The sequence below is a fragment of the Typopeltis vanoorti genome, chromosome 20 (assembly GCF_054136105.1).
Source record: "Typopeltis vanoorti isolate ZY-2024b chromosome 20, IOZ_Tvanoo_1.0, whole genome shotgun sequence".
Taxonomy (NCBI): domain Eukaryota; kingdom Metazoa; phylum Arthropoda; class Arachnida; order Uropygi; family Thelyphonidae; genus Typopeltis; species Typopeltis vanoorti.
The window spans coordinates 107,350,964-107,371,284 of record NC_143568.1 but is presented as its reverse complement, the minus strand read 5'-3'; the positions used below and the strand labels follow the sequence as shown (position 1 = coordinate 107,371,284).

At 34.6% G+C, this 20,321-nt stretch overlaps 1 protein-coding gene across 1 annotated transcript in view; it reads left to right on the top strand.

Moving 5' to 3' along the window:
* LOC150095766 (putative E3 ubiquitin-protein ligase UBR7) overlaps positions 1–9,435 on the top strand; it is a 105,865-nt gene extending 96,430 nt beyond the window's left edge. The window contains exon 11 of the mRNA XM_090410237.1: positions 9,239–9,435. Within this exon, the coding sequence (XP_090266363.1) occupies positions 9,239–9,334 (96 nt within the window). The 3' untranslated portion in view covers positions 9,335–9,435. The remainder of the gene's footprint in view (positions 1–9,238) is intronic.
* Positions 9,436–20,321: the final 10,886 nt, after the last annotated feature.

Genomic DNA, 20,321 nt, shown 5'->3' with positions numbered 1-20,321 from the left:
ATGATGATCAAGTATTTAACAAACTTTTGATTTATTATTAATAATATTTATTTGTGTTATCTGAAACGTCTGTAATAATTGGTATACAGATCACTAGCTGATTAAAACATTGTTAGTTGAGATTGTTGAGCTTGCTTACTGTTATTTCACACAAGATACAGTCTTAAATCCGGACTTATATTAAGCTTGTTGCAGTACTTATTTATTATGAAGGTGTAAGAAGAAAAGCTCTCACCACTAGTTCAGTAAGTATTAGTAAATGGCAAAAGGTATTTGAGGATCTTCTCACTGAGCTGTTCATTGAGGTGACAAAAGTGATGCACGCGCTGTGCGTAATGATTGGTAGAAGAGTGGTTTGTAGGAGGGGTTCATAGCCACGCCCTCACCAATCATCATTCGCTAATGTGAGCTAGTTTTGAAGTGTCTCCGTTAGCGGTGATTCAGACTTAACATTTATTGTTCCATAACTAACATTTTGCATTTTGTTTACTTTACTTGTTTTTCCACCATTACTGATTATTTTTCGTGTATCCCTGAACGACCCCAGCACTTATCCCTCGGGATATGTGTACCACCGGTTGGGAACCGATGGATTAGATGAATCTTGATCATTCCAGATACCTATAGATATCTCCAGCATCAGTCTATCTCCCCCGGTTATTCTTACATTGATCCTTTCAAAAACAATGGACACATCTTTCTAATCAGTCGTTATCACCATCTGAAAGCCTATCATCAATAATCTTAATAGGATTGTATGAATCAGTATATCAGACTGGCAAAAGTAATATTGATTCTGCCAGTCTGATCCGTAGGGTTTCTTCTTATTTATCTTTTTCTGGAGACATGACATGGAAAGTCTTGGCAGAACTTACTGTTATTTCACACAAATATGATGTATTGTTGACCATGAAGAAAGGAGTTCTGAGTATGCTATCATCTTTTCAGTCTTTTTTCTAATACATTTTGCAGTATAATGACTGGTCACTTCTCAGTCCCTCTGACTTTCATTCACTGTGAGTCATAGTGAATGACTTTTTTAAATCCCCTACTAATACAAAAATGCTCCAGACTTCTTCCAGGCATTGTCTCTTTCATGTACTTTTTTTTTTTCCTGCCTAGGTATTAGTGACTTGTTTTTATTGGTGGTAGATCTTGTTTAGTGTTTTGCTGATAATAGCATATACTATTCCTCATTTAACAAACATTGCAGCATACAAAAATTCCAACCTTCAAAGATATCTACCAAAATTCTTATATGGTAATTTCCATACCATTAATGAGAGTTATGTATGCTGTTCATCTTCAGTGAAACTTTCCTATCATTGTTTGTATTTTATTTCATTAGATACTCTTATAGATACTGCTGCAGGAACTTGGGTAACTTATGGCTTTCTGAGTACTCTCTGTGCATGAAGATATAATCTTCAGGCAGATATAGTGCCATATGTATAGTAAACATCTGCATATATTTAACCTCTGTATCTTCCTGGAGCTAGCTTGCATTGATATGACCTTAATAAAGGTTAAAACTAATCTGGGTAATGGCACCTTCCCATCATGCATGCCAGTATATATATCCAAAAGGAAGTTTGTTTTGCATTATGTGATACTTAAGTAATTGATATGAAATCAAAAGCCTCTGTTTACAAATAGACCAGTCATGAAGTTACATGCAAACTTTGATTGCTTTCACTTGGGTAAAAGATTAAAAGATTGCTGACCTGGTTGGCTGAGTATTTAGCATATCTGCTCTCTAGCCAAAAGGATGCTGCAGGTTCGAATCCCAACGTGGGCATGGATGTTTGTGATTGTCTGTGAAAATACTAGTGGTGATGGGCAGTAGATGGTGTTTGTGTAGATGATGAGGTTCACTGTAGTTGGTGAATTTGAGTGGTGGAGAGAGAGTTGTAGAGTAAGTACCCATCCTCGATGTCTTCGGACTCCCTGGAGGTTTCACGTAATAATAATAATATAATAAAACAAGAATATACTTTGTGTATTATAATGTACTGTTAAAAAAAAAAAATATATATATATATATATATAAATGTACAGTAAATACAGTAAACTAATGCAACCACTGAATAATTATTTATAGGAAACAAATTATTTTTATTCTCAGCAGCACTTTGAATAAAAGTAGTTGATTGCTTTGTTACTTAGAACAGAAAGTGTTCATGTACATTGCTATGGTATATCAGGAAGATATTTGAAAAAAGAAACACTTGAAATTGCAAGTGGGGAATGTGTTTTGATGTTTATCAAAACACAGTGCTCCCAACTTATGTGATTACCATTGTCCTATTGTATAATGCTGACAGCTCTTTTTTATTAATTAAAATTATAATAATAGAATTAACTCACGTAAAATATTATGTATTAGTAGAATTTTCGCCTGAGTATCACAGACATCTTCAGTACATGTAAAAAGCTAATTAAACAATAACTGACCATTCCAAAAGGTGCCACCTAAGTAGCTAATGTAAGAACTAAAAAAGGTCATTAAATTTCCTAACTTAATTTTAAAAACAAATGGATAATAAAAAACAAAAAAAAATTTTGGATCTTCATTTGGGCGCTTCGAATATTATGATTAGTTTAGATGCTGTTTCATTATTTATTAATGTTCCTTTATCTGACAGCATTGAATTACTGCAACAAGAATTTCCTTCAGACATTGTTAAAATATTTGATTTTGTAATACATTCCAGTTATTTTTCCTTTAAAAACAAGTTAGATCAACAAATCGAAGGAACAGCAATGGGCAGTCCTATTTCTCCTTCTTAATGGAGCACTTTGAACAACATATTTTTGACATTTCTCCTAGACCTACACATTGGTTCAGATATGTAGATGACATTTTTGCTATCTGGAATGGCTCTTCTGATGAATTACAACAGTTTCTCTCTAAATTAAATGCACTTCATCCAAGGATCCAGTTCACCCTATAAGTAGAAGTAAATAAGTAGTTAGCCTTTTTAGATCTTTTAATTCTTTGCCAACCAGATGGTAACCTACATTTCTCAGTCTATAGGAAGAAGACTCGTACAGGCCATTATATCCTTGCTGAATCTCATCACCATCCCAGTCAGAAGGCAGGAACTATTAAAACATTGGTTCATCGGGCCCACTCCTTTTGTTCTTCAGATGAACTATTACAGAAAGAATTGCAATATATTATTTCCTCTTTATCTAATGGATATAAGAATTTCTTCATCAAAAGAGCTTTGATAGAAAACAGATAGAGAAGATAGAGAAGAAATAACGCATATTCCTATCCCTTATGTGCAAGGCATTAGTGAACACATAGCAAAAGTTTTAAAACTACTAAATATTTTTGTTACCTTTCAACCAATCAGAAAAATCTCCACCTTTCTCACTTCTCCAAAGGACAACCTTCCACATCTCAGTTATCCAGATATCTACCAGATTCCTTGCTCTTGTAGGTTATCTTATTTCGGACAAACAGTAAGATCAGCTTTTATTCGGTTAGAAGAACACCAGTCTTATATTCAGTACCTTGAACCTGAACAGTCTGGACTTGCAGAGCATGCCATCAACAATAGACTTGTTCATTAGAACAAGACAAGAGTCCATGTGAATTGACTATTTGGGAAATGTTATCAAGTATCTGAGAAAAAACTATTTTAATACCAACTAGTTTCACCAACTAAAACTGTTGACGCCAATAGCTTTAGTTGATGAAACTAGTTGGTATTAAAATAGTTTTTTCTCAGATACTTGATCAACATTTCCCAAATAGTGAATTCACATAGCTTCTGTGGTCAAGAAAAAAATATCGTTTAATATGAAGACAAGAGTCCTTCACAAAAGTTGGTTCCTCATGGAATGGCTTTATAAAGAAACGTGAAACTTTACTTCACTTTCCTAATTTAAACAGATCCAATGGTCTACGTCTATCCCCTTTGTGGGAGATAGTACTTTTTAAATCAGCTAACTTGTAAGCCAGTTCTCCTTCAATTCTGATGACTCTAGACATGTGACAACGATGTGTTTGTCTCATGAAGGCAAACACATTGTTGGACGTTTCAAAACAATGAAGAGACAAAAAACATGACATAAAAACGTTTCAAATTTCTGCTTATCTTTTTATATATATAGAATAGATAATTTATTTGTTTATCTATTTTTTTTAATTAAGTTTGGAAATTTAATGGCCCTTTTTAGTTATCTTGCATTAGCTACTTAGGTGGCACCTTTTGGAATGGTCAGTTATTGTTTAATTAGCTTTTTACATGTACTGAAGATGCCTGACTCAGGCAAAATTTCTATATCTAATGGATATAAGAATTCCTTCATCAAAAGTGCTTTGAGGTTTTGATATAATTTCCAAAAACACCAATCCTGTAGAAGGATTGGTGCTTTTGAGATGCAACTATTCAGAAGAGTACTAGATAATAAATAATATTTTACGTGAGTTAATTCCGTTATTATAATTTTAATTAATATGTCTACTCATGGTATTTCCTTACTGAAACAAAGCTCTTTTTATATTGATTAATTAATTAAGATTGTCAAAAAAGTCAATATAATTTCAAAAATTTAAATCCAAACAAACCTTCCAAATTTAGAGCAGGTAATAGATTTAATATCAGGTAGGGCCCCTCATACTATTGCCATCACATTTCCACAGCTTCTCTGACATTGACAATTCATTATTTTTATTTTTTTGCGCTACACTTGTTATTTCTGTTTCAAGAATATCTAAGTAACAACATGAAATACACTGTATTATGTTATGTTATGTACTTTCAGTAATTTAATCTGATAGGCTGATTTTAGAATTCTAAATAATTTATTTGAATACAAAAGCCTGTGCAGCTCAGTGGATGTGGTGCTTAGCCGCATGAAGGAAGACTTGATTTCAAGTCTAGTTGGCAACTAGAGGAAATTTTTCTAAGCCTTTTTTCGACCGGTTCCCAAGTTAGTCGATCTCTGGCATGGGCACGCGGGTTTTTTCTCCCAGAAACTCGGATTTTTCATCCCGTAAACTCAAGAAAATTGACCATAGAACACACATTATTTCAGACATTAAATACAAATGTTAGGGACCACGAGATAGCGGCACTTATTGAGCCGTCACTCTTCACTGCGTGACACTTAATTAGTGATAGCCTTGGACCAGCTATCTCTGATTGGAGATTGAACTGCCCACTCAGTCTCCAAAAGTTAGATAGGCTAAAAACGACCTCGCATACTCCCTATATATACGGGAATAAAAAGGCGTTAGCTGGGTTTTTTTTTAATTTTTTAAATAATTTATTTAATATAAAAATCTAAATTTTTTTATAAAATAATCACATTTCTCTTTGAAAAGTGAACACAACACAGAAATGTCAAATTAGTAACAAATAGAAGTTATTTATGATTGGAAACATAAGTACTATTACTATTAAGAATTATACTTGAGAGAATAAAATAAAAACAGCAAATGAAATAAAGGACATCCAAAGTGGGTTAATGAAAAACAATGAAACAAGAAGGTATCTTCAATATCGAAATGATACTAGAAAGAAACAAAGTTCAAAATGCAGACTGATGTTTATCTTCATTATGTAGATGAGACTGTATTGACTGAGAGTGAGAGAAAGACTTGCAAAAGTTAATATATTTAATATAAATCTTGCATTAAATTCCAACAAAATTAAACTTATAGTAGTAAGCAGAGAAGGACATACCGCAAAATTAAAATTCAAAGTAGAAAACCAAATTATAGAACAATATACTAACATCAAGAGAAATAAGCAAAAAAAGATAAATCAAGAACAATTAAATGCTGCATTGGGTTTACTTTTCTGTTTGGAGCAGAAATAATGACAGTAAATAAGGAAGAGAGACTGTAGAAGGATTGGTGCTTTTGAGATGCAACTATTCAGAAGAGTACCGAAGTCATAGATCCAAAAGAAGAGGAATGAAGAAGTTTTGAAGATGGGTATTGAAATGGAACTAATAAAGAACGTATAGAAGAGAGAAGAGAAAAATGTTATAGGTCGTATTGTGAGGCATTGAAAGTCTTGAAAAATATTTATTGGAGGGAAGAATTGAAGACAAGCAAAAGAAAGGAAAACGGCAACATACATGGTTCTAAAATATGAAGGATTGGCTAGTCCTGAACTATGCCCTTAGACAGAAATATACGAAGATCCAAAATAGCCAACTTCCTTGATGTAGATGAATGACACTTAATAGGACAAATGTTTACGAATGCATGTACACATAGTACATAATTCCAGGAAAAGGTGGAAGATGAAGCCCATATAAATTATAGGATATTGAATCGGTCCCAAATCAAAATGAAAACTTTTTCATTTGAATTAGAAATGAAAGAGAACAAATTGAATTGAAATACAAATATATGCTTTGTTTATACAAGTACCACTATAAACAACAGTATATTTTAGCTGAAAATTAGCACTCATTAATTTTGCTACTGTGTTGAACCTGTTGAAAAGTATAAGTTTGAAATTGACCTTTGAAAAAGGAAAATATCAGATAACCAAAAACGTTCATGAGGTTTTTGGTAGAGTTCACTGGTGGCTTGTTTTATTTTTTTTATGTGCATCATAAGGCACAGATACGTGTCAGTCAATCAGTGTACTCTTTTCTGTGACTTGGAACCCTTTTAAAATTTAAAATTTTAGTTAAACCTGGTGTAATTCAGGCTTGTTTGCTTTAAGAATTTAAATTCGGTTCGAAGGCTTCAGAAACATCCCATAAGATATTATTATTATTATTATTATTACGGGTATCTCCATGGAGTCAGTAGACTCATCGCGGGAGACCCAAACTAGCATAACAATATCTGTCATATCTCTTCTTGAATTCATTTACAGACGAAGAGCTCACAACTAAGTCAGGCAATGAATTCACCACCCTCCAGGCAAAAAACCTTGTTCTGACACCTTTGTTAACCACACTCTTCTTTAATTTCCAGAGATGACCTCTTGTTCTTCCATCACTATCACAAAGCTGAAACATTTCCCCTGTATCAATCCCATAAACCTTTCAGTAATTTAAATGTTTCTATCATATCCCCTCTTCTTTGCCTATCAACCAATCTGCAGTCCACAAGCTCTCAATCTATCAATGTAGGAAGCATTTTTTACATCACTCACCAACTTGGTCACTCTTCTCTGAACCCTCTCCACAGCCTCCTCATCTCCAAGGAATCCAGATGACCAGACCTGAGCACAATAATCCAAATATATGTGTAGCATTTGGAAAAGATGCAGTAGCAGAACATACTGCACAGAAATGGTTTTAAAAAATTGTTTCTGGTGATGTCAGGAAAGACTCTCCATTATTGATAATGAAGAATTACATGCTGCTGTTGAAAATAATTCAAGAATTTGAATTATTTACAGTTAATGCAAGTGAATAATTCACTTGCATTAACTGTGAAAATCATGTATGCTAAGCAAATGGGTCTCACGTGCATTGTCAGATGACAATAAACTTCAAAGGCTATCAATTTGTTCTTCACTTCTTTCACGTCATCATAAAAACAAGCCGTTTTTGGATTACTTGCTCACTTGTGATGAAAAATGGATCTTGTACTCTAACAGGAAGTGAATTTATCATTGGTTGTCACCAAACGATCAAGTGCTAGACACTTCAAATACACTACTTCATCCCGAGAAGACTATGCTTTGTGTGTAGTGGACTGGAACCAGTATTGTCCACTATGAGTTTCTTGCTGCAGGCCAAACAATTATGGTCACAATCTATTCAATGCAACTTGAGTATGTGTTACTTTAGAAACAGCCAGGACTAGTTAATCAAAAGAAAGTTCTATTCTTACAAGCAACGCAAAACCTCATACTACAAAACATTCCCATGAGAAGATTTGTGCTTTAGGATGGGAGATACTACCTCATCCTCCATATTCTCTTGACAGTTCTCCATGCGATTATCACCTTTTTTTTTTGCTAGATAATAATGTGCAATAGGCAGTTCTGCAATAAAACAGATTTATATAGAGGTTGGTAGGTTTATTACTTCTAAAGACAAAACGTTTTATAAAAGCAGAATTTACAAACGTAACTCTTTGGGAGAGAGTTGTAGATTGTGAAGGTGCTTATTTTAATGAATAAAACATTTTATGAAAATTTCTGCAGTTTACTTTTTATTATAAAAAACTGCACCAACTTTTTTGGTTATCTGATATATTAGAGGACAAAAATGAGAGAGAAAATCCAGAGGTTTAGACTGATCAATATTTAATGGTCATCATAGGTTCAATTTGTATTTGTATAAAGTAGCATATGTCTGAATAATTGATCTGAGTAGCATGCTAAACTGTATTCAGCTGACAGGAAATTTCAATATGCTTTAGATTAAAGGATACACCAAATTATTCAGAATCATATTAGATGGGATTTTTAATGTGAATTCTATCCACAGAAATTTGCGTTTTTTTAGTACCATGAGCGATCTAAGAGTTATATAATCTAGGAACTTTAATTTAGAAACTACCAATGATAATTTTTCAAGCCACTTCATGCCTCCATTAAGCAGGTAATTATCTCGCAACGGATGATGAAAATCATCACTTACTTTACTGATGTGTGTGTGTAATAAAACTACAAGAGCTTGTTGAACTTTCATTATGCTAATAATATGTAAACCTGGAGAGAAAGAAACTTATTAACTTTAGAGTAGAATATATGTTGAATGCATTTTTCAGTGAAAGTGCTGTACTGCTTGTCTTACCAACCATACCACTGATTAATAAATCCTCTAATGATGATGCCCTATCATATATGCATTCATTTTCTACTATTTATTTTCTGTAGTTATTTCCATGGTTCATCAGCATTGCCACATTAATTTCCCTATTTTTCTTTGAAACAATTAAGATGTGCAGTAGCCAACTTCCATCCATTACTGAACTCTGTGTTGATTGAGCCGTTGGTTGCCTCAAATATGAGGAGAGTATTCACTCTTTATATTGATATTGAATCAATCTGTGCTATATTTAATAGAAGTTAAATATAGCACAGATTGAAAGCTAAATCTATTCCAGGAAAGAGTCATCTTATGAATAGAGTTGGGTAGTAAAGGGAAGAATGGTTTTCTGTTTTTATGAAAAATAAAACATAATCGATTTGAGTCAGTTTATATATTTCATATATGAGTCAAGTAAGTAATTTAATCAAGACATTGTTATGTAGAACTTACTTGGTTGATTACTGAATCAATATCATTTTTTTAGATTGTGCGTGCAGAAGACATCAAAGAATTCTTTAATCAGATGAAGTCTCGAAAACGGCAGAGAGTTGAAAATCGCATTCCTCATTTCTGTCGTTAAATAACTATAATGGTAAACTTTGTAACAGGAGAAATGGCATTTATTGTATTTCTCATTTGCTTAGATTTTCACAAAACACTCAATAAATTTGTCTTACTTCATTTCTTGTTGTAGTTTCTAATTGTGGTATTGCTCATCATCACATTCCTATGTACATACTCTCAAAGATATACAGGACACCATGATAGTACTACACATTAAGTTTACCTTATTACTAACTGGTATTATTTGCAGTTATTACTATTAATGTGCAATCATGAAATCCTTTTTTAATGTGAATCCATTCACAAATGGCTTTAGTGGGTTATAGTATGTTATAACTATAGTAGGTAAATGGCTATAGTAGGTTAGAACTATTAGTTACTTAAAGGTTAGGTAATCTGGAAGCAGTTCTACAGAGATCAAACAATAATACTTTCTCAATCCTAATAAGCAAGGTCTCACACTGGGTAGTGAAAATCATCCTCTACCTAAATACTTGACATTTATCGGTTGATTATAACAGAATCTACTGAGTATGTATTCATTGGGTTATAAATCAGAGTGATTGAACATAATAGAATATAGTATCACTCCAAGTACTAAGAAATTTTGTACACAGTATGTTTAAATTGAATAAGATAAAAATTCTTGTTTAACAGTTACACCTATACCTGAACCTTAATCTGAAACATCAGTCTCTTGGATTGTTGCTGAAACTAGTTTTTCAGTTCGTTGCAGTGCTGCTTTCATTCACTTTTCTTCTCTGGTCATGTCATTATAAATACTAAACTAGCATTTTGCATATTTCTAGTCATGTATGTTTGCTAGCCATTTTACACACTGTGCATTTGCTATCAGATGTACTTAACTTTCCAAAAAAATAAAATAAAATAAAACATTATGCATTATATAATTTTAAGGGATTTTTCTTTATTATACTTGTAAGATAGTTCATTGTAGGTTGATATTTTTGCTTGAACGTATTTATAAATGAAAGTCTCATCTTTGTTTCAAAAAAAAGAAAAAAGTGTAATTGTGAAGACACCAGGAATTTTTAGTTGTAGCCAAAAGCTCTGTATTTGTGTAAGGATTAACTTCACAAGTTTCTTGGGTATTCAAAAACAAATAGAAGTTTGCTCAGAAACATGTTTTATTGAACCATTTCATATATGTTCTCCAGTAAAGAATATGAAATAGAATAAGATTAACCACAGAACCCTTCTAACTGCCATAATGAAAAGTGGAAAAGGCTTCACTAAGAACAATTTATTCACATAAAATAAAATTCACATACAGCTTTTTTTCCGGATCTGTCATTTTCAGGATATGTTGTTCATAACAAGATAAGTATATAAAATCTGAACAGAGTGTAAAGTACATTGTCATATTGATTGACACATGATGTGAGAAGCATCTTACATGGGAGTATATGCTGTTGATGTTCATGCTAACCATCATTCTGACAAAGCATTCATGACTGCCTCTGATGACCCATTCACCACTCTTAAAGCAAGAAGCTTAGTCATCATGCCCCTGTTCTCTCCTGTCCTGTCATGGATGAGAATCTTCAGCCTCTGTTCTATAAAACCCATTTGATAACTTATATTTTATCATATCTTGCTTTCAAATAAACTTTGTAACTCTCAAACTTAGTCTTTCCTTGTTGACGGATTGCCTTTGGATGGAGGAAAATTGTAGATAGGAAGTTAGTAATGATGTAATTTTTTCATGTAGTACTGTCATATCCTGTACACCCCTTGAGGGTACATGGCAGGAATTTGATGATGATGATGATGATGATGTCGTCTTTGGATCCTTTGCAACACTTATGCATTCTCAAGAAACCAAGACCAAATATGTGCACAGTGATCCAGATTAGGACATAAAAAAACTTTATAAAGAGAGTTAATCTCTTCATCTCTACTTATTAATGTGTTCTTCAACATCAAAATGATCATTTGAGCCACTTTGCCAACTTCTGCAATATCCCCCTCTAAATTTTCTTTGTACACTGTCACCTAATCTCATTTTCTCAGTTCAATCTGAATTTCATTGTATAATATACAACTTATCTTTTATCTTTTGATCCCAACTGATACTTTGCCAAATTAAACTTGTAACCATTATATTTTGCCCAGACTGTGATCCTATTTAAATTATCCTGCAGGATCTCTGTCACTTTCATTAGCTATTGCCCTTCCCAAGTTTTTCATCATCTACAAACAACTGAATATTCCTCATAAAAATCAAGTCTTATATCATTAATGTCCAAATTAAATAGCAGCAACACAGGTACATAGAGCCCTGTGACGTACCATTGATCATCTGCTTTCTCTTTGATTCTAGTGTTTGTCAGCCATGCTCCTTTCCATCCTTGTTTTCTCTAATTTATGTAATAGAGTTCTGTTTGATATCCTGTCTGATACCTTTGCAAAGTTCAGTAGAATCTTGCAACTTAGTTGTCAGTTTATTGTAGGAAGTGAGTAAATTACTAAGGCAAACCCTATCTTTCACAAAGCAATGAAATGGAGTTCTTGCCAACTTTTCCATTATCTTAACAATCATTCCTGATATACTGATTAGTCTGAAATTTGTAATGCCTGCTTTGGAGCTGCCATATATAAAGGAGGCTTCAAATATCTATACTTCCTATATATCTATTATATATAAATATCTTTATCTATACTTCCTCATAACACATAGGTCAACATCTCATCATTTTCAATTATTCAGTGAGATTTTATAATATCCTAAGCACCTCCAGTTCATCTACCTCTATTCTCACATCTCTCTGTCATCTTTCTCTGCAGTATCTCCACCTGGATGATACAACCTTGCAAAATAGTCACTCAGTAATCTATTTCTTCTGTTTCTGTCATGTTCCTAATCAGTATTCATTAAAGTTATTTTCAGAATCTTTCTTTTTGCCACATAGTGAAAGAACTCTTAGATTTCCATTAGTCTGCTCTAATTTCCTTTCATAATCTTATTTACCTTCCTTACCATGCCAGTTGCTCTTCTTGCCTGTGCTTGCACTGACTATCTTTTTATATTCCCCTTTCACAACATGTTTTTTGCAGCTTCTATAGAATAATGTTATTTATATACTTAGTTACTCTCATAACTTTGGTATGTAGTGTGATACTTCCCTAAAGCTTCCCTTAACCATTTTATATACATTGCTAGCATTATTCCATTGTAGATTTGTAGATTTTTTATGACTGCCAGCTCTTTTTTTAACTGAAAATTTCTGTAGCTTAGTCACCATCCATATCATGACTGAATAATCACTCTTCCCATTTGGAAGCTAAGCAATCAGAAGATTTGTCCATAGCCCTGGTTATAGGCAAATCCTCTGAAGATACCACCAGATCCAGACTCTAAAATTCTGGATCTCCACTTCATTTCCTTCACCTAGTGCATCCTTTCTACTTGGCAGTCTATGTCTCCATGGTTGAAGTCTCCATAATAATTACTTGTCCTGTACTTCTTGAGCTGATTTTAATAGTTATTCTATTTACTACTATTTATAGTCTTTATTATAGTATAGCAAATACTATTTATTATAGTATAGCAAAATAAATAGTCTACTATTTATTTTGCTCTGTTAGCTTTTCACACCACATAAGCTACCTCCTATGTCCATGCCTTTATGCTGAATCTTTACCCTTATTAGTTGCATTTCTTTTACTATCAGCAGTATACCTCCTATACTCTTTTGTCTGTCCTCCGTGAAAATACACTCCTTATATTCTAACCTTATATCATCCTTTTTCAACCAGTCAATTTTCGGTTGAATAGAACTAACTGCCAAAAAACTCCTCACCCTTATTCCTGATACTTCTGGCATTCGTGTATGTGAATCGCATTTGTGCTTGAAACTGCCTTTGCATTATTTAGCATTTTGAATATTCTTATTCTCATTGAAGGTGCCTTACACACACACACACACACTTATTGCATCCATCATAATTGCTTTGTTACTCTTATTTTGCACTTCCAAATAAACTCATTGAATAACCCTTCTCAGACTCCTAACCCCAAATCCATTCAACTGCAATCCATTAGTTATAAGTTTTTTACTTATCAAATTCATTTTGTATATCTACAAACTACATGCCATTCTTTCTGCATAACCTATTCATTGACTTATTTGATCCATTGACTCTTTTTTATCTGTTTATCTGTACTCAATTCATTCCTCTTATGCAGTGGCGTAACAAACTTAGTCTTTACTCACCCACTCTTCTTTCTTCATTTCTTCCATTTAGGTGGGAGATGAATTTCATTGCCTTGTGTCAGACAACCATCCCACTTATTGGAGGCCTGAAGTGGCTTGAAATGTTCCATGTTTTACCTCTAGAGCAGGGTTTCTTGACTATGTAAAAATAAATTAAAAAATTACAAAAAATATATATATAAACTTGATAAAATGAGAAAAAAAATCCTTAGCCCACCCATGGTACAAAATGTACTACAGTAACCTTTTGTGTTATTATAAAAATTGAAATTAAGAAAATACTTTTGCATCTTTTCTCATTCCATGCTTGTCACCTTTTAAATTATTCATAACCCACCAAAACAATCAGCTCTTTCTGTTTTCTTCATTGCATTCTAACATCATCACTAACATTTTTCATCTTTGTATGTTTAAGTTAAGTGCTGATCACATGTGAAGAACCTTTATCAAGTCTTTTCAACTGAAGATGAGTCAGCCACCCACATATTAGGGTGACAAGATTTTTCTTGTCACCCTAATATGGGGGTGCTTAAGGGTCTCTGGGGTGCTTAAGGGTCAAAGCTGTATAACTGAGAGGAGACCTCCACGTAGCCTTTAAAGGAATGCGGAGAACCGACCAGGGCTTCTGACCTAATGTCCAATCCTGTGGTGCACCCTGTTGGGTATCTACTTTGATACTGAACGAACGAGGATAGACTGGGAATTTGGGATTTAGCCAACCAAATTGTATTCTTATTTGTTAAACCAAAATAAAAAATGATGGTACAACATGACAAAATTTCATGCCGGCTGGGGTGTCGCCCGGTTAAAGAAGGCCCCCGTTGTTTTCGCCAGGGAACCAGGGCGAACAGCGAAAAGTCAGCTACTGGAACAAATCTGAAAACAAACCCCAACTCAACATCACCAGACTTAAAGATTGGTACTATCAACGTAAGAAGCCTGAATGGCAAAGAAATGGAGCTAGCTGAGGAATTAGTTAAGTACCAGATCGAAATAATAGGGGTGACTGAAACAAAAAAGACCAAAACTGTTGAGATCTTTCTGAGCAATAAATACAAAATGTTATATTCAGGCAATGACAATCAAGGAAAAGAAGGAGTAACCATAGTATTCAACACAAAATACGAGGCTAATCTTATTGAATGGCAGTCAGTCTCAAGTAGAGTAATGTGGGCAAATATGAGAATGGGGAACTGGACAATGAGACTTATTTGTGCCTATGGTCCCACAGAAGGTTCTACTAAGGTAGAAGTGGAGGAATGTTTTGACGCTTTAGAAAAAACAACTGACACAATGAAAAAGGAAAAGTTGGTCCTTGTTGGGGATCTAAATAGCAGAGTAGGAAATGATTGTGAGACATACAAAAATATTTTGGGAAAATTTGGAGAAAAGAGCAAAGCTAATAATAATGGCAAATATCTGTGGGATTTCTGCTCAGGACATGGACTGGTTATTACTAACACCATGTTCCAACATAAAAATATGCACAAATTCACATGGAGAGAAGAGGCTAGGAATAAGAAAAATCTCACTGACTATGTTATTGTTGATAGTGATGTTTTCTCCCTGGTGCAGGACACCAGAGTGTACAGAGGATTTGAAATTGGAAGTAATCATTATTTAGTCTTGAGCAGGATAAAATTGAATTTCATATTGAAAAGAATAACATGTAAGAAAGTTTTAAAGCGAATAAAAGTTGAGCAGCTCTCAGATGTGAACTGTAGACTAAAATACAGAAAGATTATTGAAAAGAAAATGAAAGAGTTTGAGAACAGGAATCAAACCTTGGAGATTCAGTGGCAAACTCTGAAGAAAACTGATTGATTCTGCCAGAGAGGCATGTGGTGAGGTTGTGTGCAAGGACAAAAAAATCAGAACTCCCTGGTGGACACAGGAAATTAAAGAGGCAGTGAAGGAAAAGAAGAAAGCATATCGAAAGTTCCTGGCAAATAAGTCAGCTTTTACTCTTACAGAATACAGAGACAAATGTAAGAAAGCTAAACAGTGTGTAAAACTCATCATCATCATCAAATTCCTGCATGTACCCTCAAGGGGTGTACAGGATATGCTAGTACTACATGAAAAAAATTACATCATTATTAATTTCCTATCTACAATTTTCCTCCAAATCAGTCTGTTACTTGTCAACACTCCAATATTATCAGATCTTATATTTCTATCGTCTAAAGCACTTTGTACCGTATCAATCCACCTATATCTTGGTCTTCCTCTCGGTCGGTTTCCTGCCAACCTGGCAGAGAACACTTGTTTTGCTAATCTTTCCTCACCCATTCTGTTTAAGTGACCATACCACCTGAGATTAGCTCTGCTAATGCATTCCTGGATGCTGACAATGTCAAGTTCTTTCCTAATATCCTCGTTTTTAATATGATACTGCCATTGATGCCATCTGTTCATGCCTATAATCTTTCTCAGGACTCTCATATCTGAAGTCTCCAGTCTTTGGTCAAGTGTTTTACTTCTGACCCAGCTCTCAGATACATAAGTTAAAACTGGTTTGAACACTGTCTTGTATACAGCTAATTTAGTGTTCTGACTTATTTCTCTCTTATTCCATATGAATTTATTCAATTGACTTCCCACCATACCAGCTTTGCTGATTCTGTTGTCTATTTCTATATTTAATTTACCATCTTCAGTAAAAATCGTGCCTAAATAGCTGAAATGTTTTACTTGTTCCACAGGTTCTCCATTCACAACACAGTTGACATTTTCAATAATTCTGCCTATTTTCATTGTCTTTGTCTTTTTATTGCTGACCTTCATACCATATCTATTACAACAGCTATTCAATTTAGTCAGATAATCTTGAAGACTTGTAGCGGATTTATTTAGAAGTATAACATCATCTGGCAAAGAGCTGACATTAACATCTCCAATTTTGATATCAGGTTTAATACCACTTTCCTTCATAATGTGATCCATATAGATAATGAATAACAGAGGGGATAATGTACATCCTTGTCTCACACCAGATTTAACGTTAAACCATCTTCCTGTACTTCCTTCAATTCTAACTGCTGACTTACAACTCAAATAAAGACTAAGTATTGCTTGATATAATGTCCCATTGACACCATATAACTGCAGCGTATTGAATAGCTTCTCTCTCGGGACCTTGTCATATGCCTTTTCCAGATCGACAAAACTTAAATACAGATCTTTGTTATATTCCCATGCTTTCTCGACTATTTGTCGTAAAGTGAAGATCTGATCCTGACGGCCTGTATTTGGCCTGAATCCAGCTTGTTCTTCACCAAGCTTTTCTTCCACAATTTTTCTCAACCGTTTCTCAAGTATACTTGCATAGATCTTTCCAGGAACACTGAGTAGGGAAATACCTCTGTAATTCTCACATGCAGTTTTATTTCCCTTTTTATATATGGGTACTATGAGAGCGCTACTGCAATCATCGGGAATTCGTCCCTCTACCCAGGCTTTCTGAACTATGCAGTGCAGCCACTGTAAGACTCTTATACCACCATACTTCAGCATTTCTGGTCGAATATCATCTACTCCTGCTGCCTTTCCACATTTCAAGCCTTTGATAGCCTTTTCTACTTCAAGTATGGATATGTATTCCTGACTGCATGCCTGGTCAGTGTTTTTTACCACTGTGCTGTCATCACTGCTTGTTTCATTTAGCAGTTTTTCAAAGTAATGACTCCATACTTCAAGGATATCTTTTTCTCCCGTTTTCATGTCACCTTTATCATCTCTAATTCCTTTTATAGCACTCTTTCCTCCATTCTTAAGCTTCTTCAACAACCTCCAGAATATTTTGCCACCTTCTTGATATTTATTTTCTATATTCTTGCCAAAGTCCTCCCATGACTTTTGTTTAGCTAGTTTTACACAGTGTTTAGCATTCTTGCATTTGTCTCTATATTCTCTAAGAGCACAAGCTGACTTATTTGACAGGAACTTTTGGTATGCTTTCTTCTTTTCCTTCACTGCCTCTTTAACCTCCTGTGTCCACCAGGGAGTTCTGATTTTTTTATCCTTACAAACAACCTCACCACATTCCTCTCTGGCAGAATCAATCAGTGTTTTCTTCAGAGTTTGCCACTGAATCTCCAAGGTTTGATTCCTGTTCTCAAACTCTTTCATTTTTCCTTCAATAATCTTTGTGTATTTTAGTCTACAGCTCACATCTGAGAGCTGCTCAACTTTTATTCGCTTTAAAACTTTCTTACATGTTATTCTTTTCAATGTGAAATTCAATTTTATCCTGCTCAAGACTAAATAGTGATCACTTCCAATTTCAAATCCTCTGTACACTCTGGTGTCCTGCACCAGGGAGAAAACATCACTATCAACAATAACATAGTCAATGAGACTTTTCTTATTCCTAGCCTCTGCTCTCCATGTGAATTTGTGCACATTTTTATGTTGGAACATGGTGTTAGCAATAACCAGTCCATGTCCTGAGCAGAAATCCAACAGATATTTGCCATTATTATTAGCTTTGCTCTTTTCTCCGAATTTTCCCAAAATATTTTTGTATGTCTCACAATCATTTCCTACTCTGCTATTTAGATCCCCAACAAGGACCAACTTTTCATTTTTCATTGTGTCAGTTGCTTTTTCTAAAGCGTCAAAAAATTCCTCCACTTCTACCTTAGTAGAACCTTCTGTGGGACCATAGGCACAAATAAGTCTCATTGTCCAATTCCCCATTCTCATATTTGCCCACATTACTCTACTTGAGACTGACTGCCATTCAAGAAGATTAGCCTCGTATTTTGTGTTGAATACTATGGCTACTCCTTCTTTTCCTTGATTGTCATTGCCTGAATATAACATTTTGTATTTATTGCTCAGAAATATCTCACCAGTTTTGGTCTTTTTTGTTTCAGTCACCCCTATTATGTCGATCTGGTACTTATCTAATTCCTCAGCTAGCTCCATTTCTTTGCCATTCAGGCTTCTTACATTGATAGTACCGATCTTTAATTCTGGTGATGTTGAGTTGGGGTTTATTTTCAGATTTTTTCCAGTAGCTGACTTTTCGCTGTTCGCCCTGGTTCCCTGGTGAAAACAACGAGGGCCTTGTTTAACCGGGCGACGCCCCAGCCGGCATAAAATTTTGTCATGTTGTACCATCATTCTATATTTTGGTTTAACCAATAAGAATACAATTTGGTCGGCTAAATCCCAAATTGCCAGCCCATCCTCGTCCGTTCAATATCCAAGTAGATACCCAACAGGGTGCACCACGAGAAGGTGAGGATTGGACATTAGGTCAGAAGCCCTGGTCGGTTCTCCGCGTTCCTTTAAAGGCTATGTGAAGGTCTCCTCTCAGTTATACAGCTTTGACCCTTAAGCACCCCGTGTGTGTAAAACTAGCTAAACAAAAGTCATCGGAGGACTTTGGCAAGAAGTTGGCAAAATATTCTGGAGGTTGTTGAAGAAGCTTAGGAATGGAGGAAACAGTGCTGTAAAAGAAGTTAGAGATGATAAAGGTGACATGAAAACAGGAGAAAAAGATATCCTTGAAGTATGGAGTAAATACTTTGAAAAACTGCTAAATGAAACAAGCAGTGATGACAGCACAGTGATAAAAATCACTGATCAGGCGTGCAGTCAGGAATACATATCCATACTTGAAGTAGAAAAAGCCATCAAAGGCTTGAAATTTGGAAAGGCAGCAGGAGTAGATGATATTTGACCAGAAATGCTGAAGTATGGTGGTATGAAAGTCTTACAGTGGCTGCACTGCATAGTTCAGAAAGCCTGGGCAGAGGGACGAATTCCCGATGATTGGAGTAGAGCTCTCATAGTACCCACATATAAAAAGGGAAATAAAACTGAATGTGAGAATTACAGAGGTATTTCCCTACTGAGTGTTCCTGGCAAGATCTATGCAAGTATACTTGAGAAACGGTTGAGAAGAATTGTGGAAGAAAAGCTTGGTGAAGAACATGCTGGATTCAGGCCAAATAGAGGCTGTCAGGATCAGATCTTCACTTTACGACAAATAGTCAAGAAAGCATGGGAATATAACAAAGATCTGTATTTAAGTTTTGTCTATTTGGAAAAGGCATATTACAAGGTGCCGAGAGAGAAGCTATTCAATACGCTACAGTTATATGGTGTCAATGGGACATTATATCAAGCAATACTTAGTCTTTATTTTAGTTGTAAGTCAGCAGTTAGAATTGAAGGAAGTACAGGAAGATGGTTTAATGTTAAATCTGGTGTGAGACAAGGATGTACATTATCCCCTCTGTTATTCATTATCTATATGGATCACATTATATAAAGGAAAGTGGTATTAAACCTGATATCAAAATTGGAGATGTTAATGTCAGCTCTTTGCCAGATGATGTTATACTTCTAAATAAATCCGCTACAAGTCTTCAAGATTATCTGACTAAATTGAATAGCTGTTGTAATAGATATGGTATGAAGGTCAGCAATAAAAAGACAAAGACAATGAAAATAGGCAGAATCATTGAAAATGTCAACTGTGTTGTGGATGGAGAACCTGTGGAACAAGTAAAACATTTCAGCTACTTAGGCACGATTTTTACTGAAGATGGTAAATTAAATATAGAAATAGACAACAGAATCAGCAAAGCTGGTATGGTGGGAAGTCAATTGAATAAATTCTTATGGAATAAGAGAGAAATTAGTCAGAACACTAAATTAGCTGTATACAAGACAGTGTTCATACCCGTTTTAACTTATGGATCTGAGAGCTGAGTCAGAAGTAAAACACTTGACCAAAGACTAGACACC